Below are 16,922 nucleotides of genomic sequence, written 5' to 3' on the forward strand. Positions count from 1 at the left end.
GCCCCAGGGAGGAGCTCAGACAGATGCTGCTGGCCCTCACCAGGGGAAAGATGGAGAACAGGGGGAGACACAGCAAGAGCTGGGAGCAAGTGTGGGGTAATGGCCAGGGAACAACTTCACAGCTTCACAGAAGGGGTTGGGTTGGAAAGGACCTTCCAGAGCATCCAGCTCCAGCCCCTGCCATGGGCAGGGACCCCTCCCACCAGCACAGCCTGCTCCAGGCCTCATCCAGCCTGGTCCTGAACACCTCCAGGCAGGGCACAGCCACAGCCTCCCTGGGCAGCCTGTGCCAGGCTCTCCCCAGCCTCACTCTCAGCAATCTCTTCCTCCTATCCACTCTCAGTCTCTCCTCTCCCAGCTCAAAGCCATTGTTCCTCCTCCTGTCCCTCCCAGCCCTTGGCCCAAGTCCCTCCCCAGCTCTCCTGGAGCCCTTCAGCTCCTGCAAAGCTGCTCTGAGGTCTCCCTGCAGCCTTCTCTTCTCCAGGCTGCACAGCCCCAGCTCTCCCAGCCTGGCCCCACAGGGGAGGTTCTGCAGCCTCTGCTCATCTCTGTGGCCTCCTCTGGAGCCTCTCCAGCAGCTCCAGGCCCTCCTTGTGCTGGGCCCCCCAGAGCTGGAGGCAGTGCTGCAGGTGGGGGCTGAGCAGGGCAGAGCAGAGGGGCAGAATCCCCTCCCTGTGCTGCTCTGCCTGCCCTGGCTGCAGCTCAGCTCTCAGCTGGCTCTGGGCTGCCAGCACTCAGGCCTGGGCTAGCAGCCACACCAAGGCTGACCCCAGTCCTCTCCCTGCTGCCAGCCTATTCCCACCACACTGCTGCTGCTTCCTGCTGGGCTGCCATGCAGGAGAAGGGGCAGGAGCCCAGGCTGAGAGAGGATAATCTGAAGTCACTGCAGAGGCTTCCCAGCAATGCCAGGGACAGCCAAGGCATCTGCAGGGTATCTGAGGCACTGCCAAGCTCAGCCCCATTGCTCCAGGAGCAATGACCTGCTGACAGCTGGGAGGGATCAGGCTCCAGGGGCTGAGCAGGGCCTCCAGCAGCCATCTACTGAGCAAGAACTTACAGCACAAAGTTCCCTTAAATAGCAACCAGTCTGTGACCTTCTCCATCACTCCTGGAGGACTTGCTGCTTTGCTTCATCTGCCTGGGACTGGCAGGGCAGAGCTGAGCAGGTTTTGTGTTGCTGGGCTCCATCTGCAGCAGGAGCAGCTCCCCAGGAGCCAGCAGAGCCTCCTGCAGCCCTCAGGCAGCTGTGTGCTGGCTGCAGCCAGAGCAGGGTGGGCAGAGGGCAGCAGAGGGGATTCTGCCCCTGGGCTCTGCCCTGCTCAGACCTCACCTCCAGTCCTGCCTCCAGCTCTGCTGTCCCCAGCAGCAGAAGGACACAGAGCTGCTGGAGAGAGGCCAGAGGAGGCCACAGAGATGCTGCCAGGGCTGGAGCAGCTCTGCTGGGAGCACAGGCTGAGGGAGCTGGGGCTGTGCAGCCTGCAGGGGAGAAGGCTCCAGGGGGACCTCAGAGCTGCTGCCAGGACCTGAAGGGATCCTGCAGGAAGGCTGCAGAGAGACTTCTGCTGAGGGGGTCTGAGCCAGGCCCAGGGGGAAGGGTTTGGAGCTGAGGCAGAGCAGGGTCAGAGTGGAGCTGAGGAAGAAGTTCTGCAGTGTGAGGCTGCTGAGGCTCTGGCCCAGGCTGCCCAGGGAGGCTGTGGCTGCCTCCTGCCTGGGGGTGTTCAGGGCCAGGCTGGATGAGGCCCTGAGCAGCCTGGGCTGGTGGGAGGGGTCCCTGCCCATGGCAGGGGCTTGGATAGATGATGTCTAAGGTCACTTCCAACCTGAGCCATTCTAAGAGGCTATGGCACTGCTCCAGCTCCACCTCCCAGCTCAGAGCTGTGCCCTGCAGCCCCTGGCAGGCTCCCAGGGCTCAGCCCTGGGCACACAGAGGAAGTTTGCCCTGAGCTGTCAGCAGGAGCCCAGCAGCCAGGCTGGTGACTGCTGTGCTGCAGCAGCAGGGAGAGCAGCCAGCAAGGCTGCTGCCCCTGCCAGGCACCAAGGGTCAGCCTCTGAGGCTGGGGAGCTCAGGGGGCAAAGCATCAGAGCAGATCTGAGCACTCTGGGTGCAGATAACTGAGGAGGAGTTGAAGGTCTGCAGGGATCCTGCAGCTGGGGAGGGGGGCTGGGGGGGATCTGCTGAGTGCTCTGGCAGGGGGCTGGGCTGGATGATGCCTGGGGGTCCCTTCTGACCCCTGCCATCCTGGGAGGCTGCCTGATTCTGCCCACCTCCCAAGGGCCCCAGGGCACTGGAAGCACAGCAGAGCTGCTCCTCACCACATCCCAAGCTCTGAGCAGGACCCTGGGGCAAGCTGCTGCTGCTTTAGCTCCACTGGCCCTGGCTAGGGGCACACAGCCTGAGGAGCTCCTCCCATGGGGCACACAGCCCAGCAAGGCCTAGTGCTGAGCAGCAGCCTGAGCACAGCTTGGGCAGTGCCCCCTGCTCATACCCTGGGCAGAGCCCCCTGCCCACAGCCTGGGCAGAGCCCCCTGCCCACAGCCTGCCCAGAGCCCCCTGCTCATACCCTGGGCAGAGCCCCCTGCCCACAGCCTGCCCTGAGCCCCCTGCCCACAGCCTGGGCAGAGCCCCCTGCCCACAGCCTGCCCAGAGCCCCCTGAGCACAGCCTGGGCAGAGCCCCCTGAGCACAGCCTGGGCAGAGCCCCCTGCTCACAGCCTGGGCAGAGCCCCCTGCCCACAGCCTGCCCAGAGCCCCCTGCCCACAGCCTGGGCAGAGCCCCCTGCCCACAGCCTGCCCAAAGCCCCCTGCCCACAGCCTGCCCAGAGCCCCCTGCTCACAGCCTGCCCTGAGCCCCCTGAGCACAGCCTGCCCAGAGCCCCCTGAGCACAGCCTGGGCAGAGCCCCCTGCCCACAGCCTGCCCTGAGCCCCCTGCCCACAGCCTGCCCTGAGCCCCCTGCCCACAGCCTGGGCAGAGCCCCCTGCCCACAGCCTGCCCAGAGCCCCCTGCCCACAGCCTGCCCTGAGCCCCCTGCCCACAGCCTGCCCAGAGCCCCCTGCTCACAGCCTGCCCAGAGCCCCCTGCTCACAGCCTGCCCAGAGCCCCCTGCTCACAGCCTGCCCTGAGCCCCCTGCCCACAGCCTGCCCTGAGCCCCCTGCCCACAGCCTGGGCAGAGCCCCCTGCCCACAGCCTGCCCTGAGCCCCCTGAGCACAGCCTGCCCTGAGCCCCCTGAGCACAGCCTGCCCTGAGCCCCCTGCTCACAGCCTGCCCTGAGCCCCCTGAGCACAGCCTGCCCTGAGCCCCCTGCTCACAGCCTGCCCTGAGCCCCCTGAGCACAGCCTGCCCTGAGCCCCCTGCTCACAGCCTGCCCTGAGCCCCCTGCCCACAGCCTGCCCAGAGCCCCCTGAGCACAGCCTGCCCAGAGCCCCCTGCCCTCACTCTGCCCAGAGCCCCCTGCCCTCACTCTGCCCAGAGCTGCTGCCCCTCACTCTGCCCAGAGCTGCTGCCCCTCACTCTGCCCAGGGCTGCTGCCCCTCACTCTGCCCAGGGCTGCTGCCCCTCACTCTGCCCAGAGCTGCTGCCCCTCACTCTGCCCAGGGCTGCTGCCCCTCACTCTGCCCAGAGCTGCTGCCCCTCACTCTGCCCAGGGCTGCTGCCCCTCACTCTGCCCAGAGCCCCCTGCCCCTCACTCTGCCCAGGGCTGCTGCCCCTCACTCTGCCCAGAGCCCCCTGCCCCTCACTCTGCCCAGAGCTGCTGCCCCTCACTCTGCCCAGGGCTGCTGCCCCTCACTCTGCCCAGGGCTGCTGCCCCTCACTCTGCCCAGAGCTGCTGCCCCTCACTCTGCCCAGAGCTGCTGCCCCTCACTCTGCCCAGGGCTGCTGCCCCTCACTCTGCCCAGGGCTGCTGCCCCTCACTCTGCCCAGAGCTGCTGCCCCTCACTCTGCCCAGAGCTGCTGCCCCTCACTCTGCCCAGGGCTGCTGCCCCTCACTCTGCCCAGGGCTGCTGCCCCTCACTCTGCCCAGAGCTGCTGCCCCTCACTCTGCCCAGAGCTGCTGCCCCTCACTCTGCCCAGGGCTGCTGCCCCTCACTCTGCCCAGGGCTGCTGCCCCTCACTCTGCCCAGAGCCCCCTGCCCTCACTCTGCCCAGGGCTGCTGCCCCTCAGCCTGCCCAGGGCTGCTGCCCCTCACTCTGCCCAGGGCTGCTGCCCCCCTGCCTCCCCTCCCTGCCTCCCCTCCCTGCCCCCTTGCTGCTCTCTGTTCAAGGGTGGCCATGCAGTGACTCCTGGCACCAGCAGCCTTGCCTTGGCCATGGCCCAGCTGGCTCCTTCCCACAGCTCACTGTGCCCCTGCTGGGTGCCAGGGGAGGACCAGGGCCAGCCCCTGGTGTCCTCAGTGCCCCACAGAGCCCCTGGGCCTGCAGCAGGCAGGGGTGGGATGAGCAGGAGCACACAGTGCTCCCCAGGGCTGACCTCCTCAGCAGCCAGCAGCAGCTCCCCCTGCCCTGCAGCCTGCTGGCAGTGCAGCCTTGCCCTGCAGAGCAGCAGAGCCCATGGGACATTCCTCACCATATTAGGCAATCTGAGCCCACAAAGTGGAGGCCTCAGAGCCCTCCTTAGCTTGAACAGAGAGCTGGCAGCCACAGCACTGCCCCCAGCCCCTGTGCCAGCAGCACTCTGCCTGCCTGCATGGGGCAAGGGCAAGGACACAGAGGGGCCCAGGGCAGCTCCTGGGCCTTCAGTGCTGTGCCCAGTTCTGGCTCCTCACAAGAAGGACTCTGAGGAGCTGGAGTGTGGCCAGGAAAGGGCAACAGAGCTGGGGAAGGGGCTGCAGAACAGGGCTGGGGGGGTTCAGCCTGGAGGAGGCTGAGGGAGACCTCATTGCTCTCTGCAGCTCCCTGAGAGGAGGCTGCAGCCAGGGGGGGTTGGGCTCTGCTCCCCAGGCTCAGGGGAGAGAAGCAGAGGAACTGGCCTGAAATTGTGCCAGGGGAGGCTGAGGTTGGAGAGGAGGCCAAATGTCTTTGCTGGAGGAGTGGTCAGGGCCTGGCAGAGCCCTTGGCCCAGGTCCCTCCCCAGCTCTCCTGGAGCCCTTCAGCTCCTGCAAGGCTGCTCTGAGGTCTCCCTGCAGCCTTCCCTTCTCCAGGCTGCACAGCCCCAGCTCTCCCAGCCTGGCCCCACAGGGGAGGTTCTGCAGCCTCTGCTCATCTCTGTGGCCTCCTCTGGAGCCTCTCCAGCAGCTCCAGGCCCTCCTTGTGCTGGGCCCCCCAGAGCTGGAGGCAGTGCTGCAGGTGGGGGCTGAGCAGAGCAGAGCAGAGGGGCAGAATCCCCTCCCTGTGCTGCTCTCTCCCTGCCCTGGCTGCAGCTCAGCTCTCAGCTGGCTCTGGGCTGCCAGGGAGCACTGCTGGCTCCTGGGGACTTTGTCACCCCCAAGGCCTTCTCCTCAACAGCCACTCCTCACCCAGCCTGGATTTGGTCTGGGAAGGGACAGGAGCTCTGTGTGGGCAGGATCTGACCACCTGCTGCAGGGGAAATTCCTCCTTCTCTCGTTGTTGGAATGAGCAAAGCCAAGGCTGTGCCCCCAGCCCAACTTCTGCTGGCAGACCACTGCCCCTCTGCCACCTCCTGCCTGCTGCCTTCCCCAGCCCTTGCCAATCACACTGGAAATGCTTTCAGCTTGACCATTGGCTGTGTCTGTGCCAGGGGCTCAGATGTCTTTCAGATGAAGACAGGCAGACCCCAAAGACACCAGGGCAATTTGGGTGACCTCAGTAATTACTCTGCAAGGGAAGGAAGGGCCTCAAAGGGCATCAAGACTCTGGCAAGAGGAGGGGAATGGTGAACAAGCTCTGATGTGCTGCCTGCCAAAACAGCTTCCTGCAAGGGAACAAAGCCAGGAGGAGCTCAGAGACACAAAGCCAGGTGACCTCCTGGCAGCCCAGCTCTGTGCCCAGCCCAGCTCTGCCAGCTCTGTGCCCAGCCCAGCTCTGTGCCCAGCCCAGCTCTGCCAGCTCTGTGCCCAGCCCAGCATGCCAGCTCTGTGCCCAGCCCAGCTCTGTGCCCAGCCCAGCTCTGCCAGCTCTGTGCCCAGCCCAGCTCTGTGCCCAGCCCAGCTCTGCCAGCTCTGCTGGGCACTTCTGCTCCTGCTGCAGCCCCTCCAGGTTTGAGAGCTGCCCTTGCAGCTCACCCAGAGCCAGCTCCTGCACCCAGGCCACCCTGGAGATGTTCTGCAGCTTTCACACAAGACACCTCTGGGAGCTGTGCTGCCACAGCAGCTTGTGCCAACCAGTCTGCTTCTGTGGTCCCAGCACCTGAAAAGGGCCTCTGAGAAAGCTGGGGAGGGACTTGGGCCAAGGGCTGGGAGGGACAGGAGGAGGAACAAAGGCTTTGAGCTGGGAGAGGAGAGACTGAGAGTGGAGAGGAGGAAGAGATTGCTGAGAGTGAGGCTGGGGAGAGCCTGGCACAGGCTGCCCAGGGAGGCTGTGGCTGTGCCCTGCCTGCAGGTGTTCAGGACCAGGCTGGATGAGGCCCTGAGCAAGCTGTGCTGGGGGGAGGTGTCCCTGGGCATGGCAGGGGGCTGGAGCTGGATGATGTCTAAGCTCTCTTCCAACCCAACCCATCTGCAGCTTGCCTCAGGCTGATGCCTGCTCCCCTGCTCCCCTGCTCCCCTGCTCCTGTGCCCAGGCAGCCAGGAGAGCTGCTCCTGGGACACTGCACTCCAGCTCCTGCCTGGGTGCCTGCACTTCACCTGTGCCCACCCAAGGGCCCTGCTCCACACCTCAGCCTGCACCCCCAGAGGTGCAGCAGCAGCCCCCTGGAGCACTGGGGGTGCTCCCACTCTGTGACCACCACCATGCCCCAGCCAGCTGCCCCAGGATCACCCAGCTCAGCTGGCTGCCAGTGTGCCTGCACCACCTCAGGAGCTGTGGGAACACCTCTGCCAGGCAGCCCTGGGCAGGGAATGAAGAGGGCTTCAGCACCAGCAAGAGGACCTTGAGGCCAGAGGGTGCCACTGGGACCCAGAGTGCTGACACTTTCAGCTATGATCCTGCCTCCTCTCCTCTCCTCTCCGAACCTCTCCTCTCCTCTCCTCTCCTCTCCGAACCTCTCCTCTCCTCTCCTCTCCGAACCTCTCCTCTCCTCTCCTCTCCTCTCCTCTCCTCTCCTCTCCCACTGCCTGCCTCAAGAACCACTCTGTGAGCAAACTGATTGCACTACCTTGTCATCAATAAATTGCCAATCACTTCTAGCCAGCTGGGTGCCACTTTGCCTCACCCACTCCTTGGGTCTCACTGCAGAGCCTCCTCCAAGCCCTTCCTCTGAGGGCAGGTCACAACACCAGCAAGCACTCCATCAGTGACCAGCAAGGAATCCATCAGTGACCAGCAAGCACTCCATCAGTGACCAGCAAGCAATCCATCAGTGACCAGCAAGCAATCAATGACCTCCCAGTTTGTGCACAGCTCCCAGCCAGAGCCCAAGGCTCCTGCACAAACAGGACAAGAGCCCTGGGAGCCCTCCTGCCACCAGCACTCCAGGGAGTGAGACACCACCAGGCCCAGCTGTGCTGCCACTCACCCGAGCTTCCTTCACCTCCTCATCTCCATCCACTTCCTCTTCATCCTAGGGTGAAAAGCAAACAGCCTCAGCAGGCAGCTCCACAGAAGAACAACCCCAGAACCCCAGCAAGGGAATCCCAGCTGGAAGGGACCCCTGGAGATCATCCAGCCCAAGCCCCCTGCACCAGCAGGTGCATCCAGGGAAGGGGTTGGGTTGGGTTGGGTTGGAAGGGAGCTCAAAGCTCATCCAGTGCCAGCCCCCTGCCATGCCCAGGGACACCTCCCCCCAGCACAGCTTCCTCCAGGCCTCATCCAGCCTGGTCCTGAACACCTCCAGCCAGGGGACAGCCACAGCCTCCCTGGGCAGCCTGTGCCAGAGTCTTCCCAGCCTCACTCTCAGCAATCTCTTCCTCATCTCCACTCTCAGTCTCTCCTCTCCCAGCTCAAAGCCATTGTCCCTCCCAGCCCTTGTCCCAGCTCCCTTCCTGGCTTTCTTCAGGTTCAGCTTGCTCAGGATCACAAAGTCCAGCTGGGTTTGGAATCTCCTCAGAGGAGGAGACTCCACAGCCCCCCTGGGCAAGCAGCCCCAGGGCTTACTGCATTTGTGATGCACTGCTCCTGGTCTGATGTCAAAGCCAAGAGCCCTTTGCCTGGCTGGCTGCTTAGGCTGCTGCTCAAATCAGGCTGGGGGACTAATGGCTCTGTGGAGGTGGTCACTGCAAGGGGATTGCTCCTCACTTCCAGCTGAAGGAAAAAGACTGCTTGAAACTCATCATCAGGAGGTGCCAGGGGGTGCTGGCATCAAATCTTGCCAGGGGAACCCTGAGGCTTCCACCAGGAGCAGCTCCTCTGTGACTCCAAACACTCAACGCATCTCTGGGCACAGAGGACACCCCTGGGGCTTTGTTCATGGTGCAGGAAGCCTCTGCCCTGAGGTGCAGGAGGAAGGCTCTGTGTCCACAGCTGGAGCTGGGGGCAGTGGTTGATAGCAGGCTGAACAGGAGCCAGCAGTGTGCCCAGGCAGCCAGCAGGGCCAAGGGCATCCTGGCCTGCAGCAGGCAGAGTGTGGCCAGCAGGAGCAGGGAGCTCATCCTGCCCTGTGCTCAGCACTGCTCAGGCCACACCTGGAGTCCTGTGGCCAGTTCTGGGCCCCTCAGGTCAGGAAGGAGGTTGAGCTGCTGGAGGGTGTCCAGAGAAGGGCAACAAAGCTGGGGAGGGGTCTGGGGCACAGCCCTGGGAGGAGAGGCTGAGGGAGCTGGGGTTGCTTAGCCTGCAGAAGAGGAGGCTCAGGGGAGACCTTCTTGCTCTCTGCAACTCCCTGCAGGGAGGTTGGAGCCAGGTGGGGGTTGGGCTCTTCTCCCAGGCAGCCAGCACCAGAACAAGAGGACACAGTCTCAAGCTGTGCCAGGGGAGGTTCAGGCTGGAGGGGAGGAAGAAATTCTTCCCAGCAAGAGAGATTGGCCCTGGGGATGTGCTGCCCAGGGAGGTGGTGGAGTCCCCATCCCTGGAGGTGTTTAGGAAGAGCCTGGATGTGGCACTTGGTGCCATGGTTGAGCTGATCAGATGGTGCTGGGTGAGAGGTTGGACTGGATGAGCTCTGAGGTCTTTTCCAACCTGGTTAATTCCATCCCACCCCATCCCATCCCATCCCATCCCATCCCATTCTATCCCATTCCACCCCATCCCATTCTATCCCATCCCATCCCATCCCATCCCATCCCATCCCATCCCATCCCACCCCATCCCATCCCATCCCAGCTGCTGCAGCCTTCTGAGCCATGATCTCCCAGTGCTGCTCCTCTCCTGAAGCAGGGCAGCTGTTTTCCCACCCCAGCCTCCAGCCCAGGTCTGCAGGGTCGGATTTGCTCCTTCCAGGCTGAAGAAATCCTTTTGAAAGCAGGACTCAGAGGAATGACCACAACAGAGGCAGCCCTGTGTGTGCCCTCTGGAGATCCAGGCCCAGGTTCTACTCCTCACTGCCTCCCTTTTAGGGAGCCTAAAGTGCAGCCAGAGCTGGGCTCAGGGGAAACTGCAAATGCTTCCAGCAGTGCCTGGCCTTCCTGCTCCCAGAGAAATGAGGCTTCAAGCCTCTCCTCCCACGTGGGACTTTCACAAGGCCCCCTGCCAGGACCACACTGATTTATGGCTCAGGAGCAGGCTTCCTGGAGCCTGCTGCTGAGGCCTGCAGGGGCCAGGCAGGGATGGGATTCCTTTGGAGGTGCCAGCCTGGCTAGAGCCAGAGAGGGAAGGGCTAATGGGAAACAATCTGTTAAGAAGCAAGTCTGGGTGAAGGCTTCCCTCTCTGGGCTGTCTCTGACACTCAGAGCTGCTCCAGACCTTAAGTGGAAGAAAACTGAGGGAGGAATCCAGTGTCTAAAGGGAGCCTACAAGGAAGCCAGGCAGGGACTTGGAGTGAGAGGCTGAGAGGGAATGGATGAGGCTGGAGGAGTGCAGAGTGAGAGTGGAGATGAGGAAGAAATTGTTGAGAGTGAGGCTGGGGAAAGCCTGGCACAGGCTGCCCAGGGAGGCTGTGGCTGCCCCCTGCCTGGAGGTGTTCAGGACCAGGCTGGATGAGGCCCGGAGCAAGCTGTGCTGGGGGGAGGTGTCCCTGGGCATGGCAGGGGCTGGAGCTGGCTGAGCTTTGAGCTCCCTTCCAACCCAACCCCTTCTGTGAGTGGGAGAAATCTGAAGCTTGGAACTGGGAGGAGATTCCCCCTGAGTGAGTTTCTCCTGCCCAGGGCACTGCAACTTACATCCTTTGTGGAGAAGATGATGCCAGTGCCTCTCCTCCTCTCCTTGGGCCGCCGCCGCTCGCGGATCGACTGCTTGCTCAGGGCCCTCTCCTCCGACTCCTGATCTTCACACTCTGCCCAAGCACAGAGAGGCTGCTGTGGTCCCAGGGATTCACATCTCTGCTGCTGCTGAGCTACTGCCTGGGCTGCCTCTGCAGGAGGCTGCTGTGGCCCCAGGGATTCACATCTCTGCTGCTGCTGAGCTACTGCCTGGGCTGCTTCTGCAGGAGGCTGCTGTGGTCCCAGGGATTCACATCTCTGCTGCTGCTGAGCTACTGCCTGGGCTGCTTCTGCAGGAGGCTGCTGTGGTCCCAGGGATTCACATCCCTGCTGCTGCTGAGCTACTGCCTGGGCTGCCTCTGCAGGAGGCTGCCTTGGTCCCAGGGATTCACATCCCTGCTGCTGCTGAGCTACTGCCTGGGCTGCCTCTGCAGGAGGCTGCTGTGGTCCCAGGGATTCACATCTCTGCTGCTGCTGAGCTCCTGCCTGGGCTGCCTCTGCAGGAGGCTGCTGTGGTCCCAGGGATTCACATCCCTGCTGCTGCTGAGCTCCTGCCTGGGCTGCCTCTGCAGGAGGCTGCTGTGGTCCCAGGGATTCACATCCCTGCTGCTGCTGAGCTCCTGCCTGGGCTGCTTCTGCAGGAGGCTGCTGTGGTCCCAGGGATTCACATCCCTGCTGCTGCTGAGCTACTGCCTGGGCTGCCTCTGCAGGAGGCTGCCTTGGTCACAGGGATTCACATCCCTGCTGCTGCTGAGCTACTGCCTGGGCTGCCTCTGCAGGAGGCTGCCTTGGTCCCAGGGATTCACATCTCTGCTGCTGCTGAGCTACTGCCTGGGCTGCCTCTGCAGGAGGCTGCTGTGGTCCCAGGGATTCACATCCCTGCTGCTGCTGAGCTACTGCCTGGGCTGCTTCTGCAGGAGGCTGCTGTGGCCCCAGGGATTCACATCTCTGCTGCTGCTGAGGTACTGCCTGGGCTGCTTCTCCAGCTGAGCCAGGCCCCCTTGGCTCAGGTTGTACTGCAGAGCAGTGACTAAACCCAAGGGAGCCTGGGTGCCCTGCTGCCTCTGGGCCCTCTCACTCCTGCCTGCAGCACAGCCCAGGGAGGTGATTCCAGCTCTCAGCAATCCCAAATCATTCCAACCTAATCCTGTGCTCAGGACAAACTGTACCAGGGCAATCTCTCCTCCCAGCAGAGCCCAGGGAAGTTATTCCAGCTCTCAGCAAGCCCAAATCATCCCAACCTAATCCTGTTCTGAGGACAAACCCTGCTAGGGGAATCTCTGCTCCCAGCCCTAAGGTCTAAAGGCTCCCTGGGGAGAGGATCCTTCTCTCCCTCTCTGCTGCACCCTGCCCTGGGATTCCCACTGGAGCAAATGCCATTGGTGTGTGAGGTGCTGGCTCCCCACCCTGCTCCCCTCAGGGCAACAAGCAAACCTGTTTCTGAATCTAGGCTTTAACAGAATCCACCCTGGGCCCCAGGCTGCTGCAAGCAGAGTTTTGCTCTCCCTCTGCCTGCAGAGAGTCCTAAACTCAAGCCCTGGGCTGGGGCAGCTCCTCACCCCGCTGGGTACCTACCATTCTTCTCCATCTCTGTGGCTGTACCTCTGAAGTCTGCTGGGTTGACAGAGTCAGGACCCAGATACTTGTTGGCTCGAGTCAGGTAGGAGCTGGTGTAGAGCAGAGGAGCAGAGCTGGAGGGGGACACAGGGGTGCTTGGTTTGTCTGCTGGTGCTGGGCACCTCAGCCGCCGGTAGATGTTCTGGCAACAAAGAACCAGCACAGAGTCAGCAGAGGGGACCACAGAGGGCTCTGGGATGCAAGGGACCCCCAAAGGACCCCCAGGATAAAGAGTTGTGATAAACAGTTAGCTCAGTTGGTAGAGCATGGGACCCTTAATCTCAGAGTGATAAGCTCAGGATCACAGGATCACAGGATCACAGGATCACAGGATCACAGTCCAACCCCTCGGCACTCAGCAGGGACATCCTCCACTGGAGCAGGTTGCCCTGTCCAGCCTCACCTTGCGTAGCTCCAAGCATGGAGCCTCAACCACCCCCCTGGGCAACCTGCTGCAGTGTTCCAGCAGCCTCCTGGGGCAGAACTTGCTCCTCACATCCAGTCTCCATCTGCTCTGCTCCAGTTTAAAGCCACTGAAGCCACAGAATGAAGAGGAAGAAGCAGCCTTGGGGTTGCAGGGGTCTAAGTAGTCTGTTTGGGTGTAAAATGTTCTCCACTGCTGCTGGAAGTGCTCAGCTCCACCTGCCAGCTCACTCCATCAGGGGAGGATGAAAGCCAAAGGCATTGTAGAGCTGCCAAGTGAGAGCAGTGTCCCATCACTGGGGGGCTGGGGTCAAGCTCATTGTCCCTGAGCAGCACAAATCCAGTAACTGAGCTAATAACTGACAGGAGCAGGGGCAGTGGCTTTGAGCTGGGAGAGGGGAGACTGAGTGTGGAGAGGAGGAAGAGATTGCTGAGAGTGAGGCTGGGGAGAGCCTGGCACAGGCTGCCCAGGGAGGCTGTGGCTGTGCCCTGGCTGGAGGTGTTCAGGACCAGGCTGGATGAGGCCTGGAGCAAGCTGTGCTGGGGGTAGGTGTCCCTGGGCATGGCAGGGGGTTGGAGCTGGATGAGCTTTAGGGTCCCTTCCAACCCAACCCATCCATGACTCTAAGACCACTTCAATGAGTGCTTGAGACACGCTGGCAGGGCAGAGGTGGTGCCTCTGGCTTCCCATCACCCACAGAACAGCTGTGGGAAGCTGTGAAGAGGAAGCCTCAGTCCAGACTGCAAGTGAGGGCAGGCCCAGGCCACACTGCCGCTGTTCAGCCCTCTCATCACACAGGCAAGAGGCAGAGCAGTGAGGTTCCCAGCAGAGAGCAGAGCCCAGCTGAGCTCCCCCAGGGCCAGGTCCCAGCCCCTGTGCTGGGCTCCGCAGCGCTGCTGCTCCCAGCAAGCCTCCCCGCGGCTCCTCCCGAGCTCGGCTGCCCTCAGGGGCTTCACCAGCTCCGACCCCGGGGGAAGGGAGGCCAGGAGAGGCCGGGAGGATCACCTCCTCATCCGTGCTTCTGCTCCAGCGTGCTCGGCCCTCCTGCCTGTCGCCGCCGTCCGGGGCCGGCTCCGCGCTCTCGCCCTTCTCGCTGGGCTGCTCCTGCGCCTGGCGCTCCGCCCGCGACCGGCTGAAGGTTCGCTCTGCCTCCTGCAGGTCTGTCAGTGTCACACCCTGCCACAGCCAGAAGAGAGGAGCTTTCACCTCGCTGAAACCAGACCCCAGGGCTTCCAGGCCGGGCTGAAGCCAGGGCTGTACCCACCCAGGCTAAGGCTGCACCTCTGCTGAGGGCTGAAGGTGTCTGTGAGTGTGCTGCCACAGTCGGTGACCCAAAGCAACCCAAAGAGACCTGACCAGGCTGCAGACCCAGGGGCAGGGAGACTGCAAACAACAGCTTGGAAATCCACCTCCTGCATGCTTGGAGGAGCATTCTGAAGCAAATCATTTGCAGCAGTTTTGGCCTGAACCTCTCCACCCCAGCCTGAGGGTAGAGAAGCCTCCTGTCCTGTGTAATAATGGAAGAGGAGATGTTGAGGCTGGAGAAGAGGAGGCTGAGGGAGGCCTCACTGCTCTCTGCAGCTCCCTGCAGGGAGGCTGGAGCAAGGAGGGGGCAGCCTCTGCTCCTTGGTGGCAAGGGACAGGAGCAGAGGCAATGGTTCCAAGCTGCCTCAGGGAGGTTCAGGCTGGACCTGAGGAAATATTTCTGCCCTGGAAGGGATCTCAGCCATTGGCAGAGGCTGCCCAGGGCAGTGCTGCAGCCTCCATCCCCGGGGGTGCTCAGGCAGCATGGAGCTGGTGCTTAGGGCCATGGTTTGGTGCTGAGCCTGCAGTGCTGGGTGGAGGGTTGGGCTGGATGAGCTTGGAGGCCTCTTGCAGCTGGATGTTGGCTGTGATTCTGAGAAGAAACTCAAATGCTGCCCCTCTGCCCTCCAGCTCTCCTCCCCCTCCCCTCCCTACCTGCGTGGACCTGCGGGTCTGCCGAGCCTGCCTGGAGCGCGCCTTCCGCAGGGACTCTGCCTCCTCATCCCGCACCGGCGTCAGGTACGACCTGGAAGAGCCCCAGAGGGGCAGAGGAGGTTAAAATACAAACAGATGCTCTTCCCCCCCTGCCTCTGCAAGCTCCACAGCTGACATTCCCTTGCACATGGACAAACATCAGCTCAGCTCCATCTACCAAAGCTGCTGCGGACTTCAGCTTCGGGACGGCCTCCCCCGGCGCACAGCTCACACAAACCAACCCTCAAGCTCTGCCCTCCCCACACCTCCAGATAAACTCTTCAGTGCTGGAAATGCTCTGCTCACAAAGCTGAACTCCTCAGGGCACAACCTGCCCCACTGCACATGTCTCTGCATCACCAGAACACAGCAAGAGCAGCTCCCCCACCCCAGCACCTCCTGCTCGGCTGCAGCTGTGGGGAGCAGGAACCCTGCACAGGCTGCAGACCCTCCCCCCCCCCTCCCCTCATCACATTCCTGCAACCTGCTGCCTTCATCAATATGAAACCCATCACACAGGAGCCCAGCTGAGCTGCAGGCATCCTGCAAAGACAAAGCACCTCTGAAGGAGCAGCAAGGAAATCACTGGGACAACCTTGATGCAGCAGAGCAACCCCAGCCCCCGCGCCGGGCCGGGCAGAGGCAGATCCTGCCAGGCCGGGCAGAGGCAGATCCCACCCGGCTGGGAGAGATCTCCAGAGGAAGAAGCCCAGGAAAATCCAAGCCCTGAGCTTTCAAGCCCTGTGGCATCACTGCAGAGGAGCTGGGGAAGGAAGGCAGCAGTGCTCCTGCAGAGCAGGCAGCCTGATTGCCATGCTGGTGGAGCGGCTTCCATCCTCGCAGAGATTAATTAGATTGGACTCTTCAGGCTGGCTCAGAGGGAATTAAGATGAACAGAGCCTCAGAGGCCAGGACGAGGGAGCCTGGAAGGAAATGTTCTTGTGCAGGACTGCCACTGCCACAGGTTAACAGCTAGCAAAGACCTGGAGATGTGCAAAGGATAATTAGCCAAGTGAGGGCTGATGCTCTGTCGAGGAACATGCCTGCTGCGTCCTTGGGCTCCCCACTACAGACCAAACCCCTGGCCAAGCTGTCAGCCCCTGGCTGGGACAGCAGCTCTCTGAGCTGGGTGAGGAACTGGCTGGAGGCTGAGCCCAGAGAGTGGTGGTGAATGGTGCCACAGCCAGCTGGCAGCCAGGCACCAGTGCTGTGCCCCAGGGAGCAGTGCTGGGCCCTGTGCTCTTTAACATCTTCATTGATGATCTGGAGGAGGGGATGGAGTCAGTCAGCAGCAAATGTGCAGCTGACAGCAAGCTGGGAGCAGAGGTTGGTCAGTGAGAGGACAGAAGGGCTCTGCAGAGGGACCTTGCAAGGCTGCACAGCTGGGCAGAGGCCAACAGGATAGCATTCAACAAGTCCCAGTGCCAGGGGCTGCACTTTGGCCACAGCAACCCCAGGCAGAGCTCCAGGCTGGGGGCAGAGTGGCTGAGAGCTGCCAAAGAGAGAGGGAGCTGGGGGTGCTGATTGACAGCTGCCTGAACAGGAGGCAGCAGTGTGCCCAGGGGGCCAAGAAGGCCAAGGGCATCCTGGCCTGCAGCAGGCAGAGTGTGGCCAGCAGGAGCAGGGAAGTCCTTGTGCCCCTGGACTCTGCATTGGTTAGGCCACACCTGGAGTCCTGTGTCCAGCTCTGGGCTCCTCAGGTCAGGAAGGAGATTGAGAGACTTGAAGGTGTCCAGAGAAGGGCAACAAAGCTGGGGAGGGGTCTGGGGCACAGCCCTGGGAGGAGAGGCTGAGGGAGCTGGGGTTGCTTAGCCTGCAGAAGAGGAGGCTCAGGGGAGACCTTCTTGCTCTCTGCAACTCCCTGCAGGGAGGTTGGAGCCAGGTGGGGGTTGGTCTCTTCTCCCAGGCAGCCAGCACCAGAACAAGAGGACACAGTCTCAAGCTGTGCCAGGGGAGGTTCAGGCTGGAGGTGAGGAGAAAGTTCTTCCCTGAGAGAGTTGTTGGCCCTTGGGATGTGCTGCCCAGGGAGGAGGTGGAGTCCCCATCCCTGGAGGTGTTCCAGAGGGGATGGTTCGGTCATGAGGTCTGTGGTGACAGCTTGGACTCGATGACCTTTGAGGTCTCTTCCAGCCTTGGTGACACTGTGATACTGTGATACCACTCTGTGGAGCAGGTGGTGGCTGAACCAACTTCACACTGACCCAGTGAGGCAGCACAGTGAGCAGGACCTGTGCTGATGTTGCTGTGCTCTGGCAAAGCCTCCAAGCAGCAGGAAATCTGCATCCTCCTCCATGGATTTTATCACAGCTTGCACTGGGCTGGAAGGGACCCTCCAGGGTCATCCTGTCCAACCCCCTGCAGGCAGCAGGGTCACCTCCAGCTGGAGCAGGCTGCACAGGGACACAGCCAGGCTGATCCTGAATGTCTCCAGGGATGGAGCCTCAACCACCTCCCTGGGCAGCCTGCTCCAGTGCCTCCCCAGCCTCCCTGTGCAGAACTTCCTCCTGATGCCCAAACTAACTCTGCCCTGCTCCTGTCT

At 62.3% G+C, this 16,922-nt stretch overlaps 1 protein-coding gene across 9 annotated transcripts in view; it reads right to left on the minus strand.

Annotated features, from left to right (window-relative positions):
* PPP1R12B (protein phosphatase 1 regulatory subunit 12B) overlaps positions 1–16,922 on the minus strand; it is a 206,482-nt gene that overhangs the window by 58,329 nt on the left and 131,231 nt on the right. For all 9 annotated transcript variants that reach the window (XR_010990646.1, XM_068164658.1, XM_068164656.1 and 6 more), the window contains 5 exons: positions 14,345–14,435; positions 13,391–13,561; positions 11,920–12,103; positions 10,306–10,418; positions 7,572–7,616 (listed from right to left, as the gene is read on the minus strand). Coding sequence is in view for 8 of the 9 variants with exons in the window: in XM_068164658.1 (XP_068020759.1) it covers positions 7,572–7,616; positions 10,306–10,418; positions 11,920–12,103; positions 13,391–13,561; positions 14,345–14,435 (604 nt within the window). In the remaining variant the exon portion in view is untranslated. The remainder of the gene's footprint in view (positions 1–7,571; positions 7,617–10,305; positions 10,419–11,919; positions 12,104–13,390; positions 13,562–14,344; positions 14,436–16,922) is intronic.

This window comes from Melanerpes formicivorus, unplaced genomic scaffold (assembly GCF_026170545.1).
Source record: "Melanerpes formicivorus ecotype bairdi unplaced genomic scaffold, bMelFor1.0.p_v2 SCAF_82, whole genome shotgun sequence".
Lineage (NCBI taxonomy): Eukaryota > Metazoa > Chordata > Aves > Piciformes > Picidae > Melanerpes > Melanerpes formicivorus.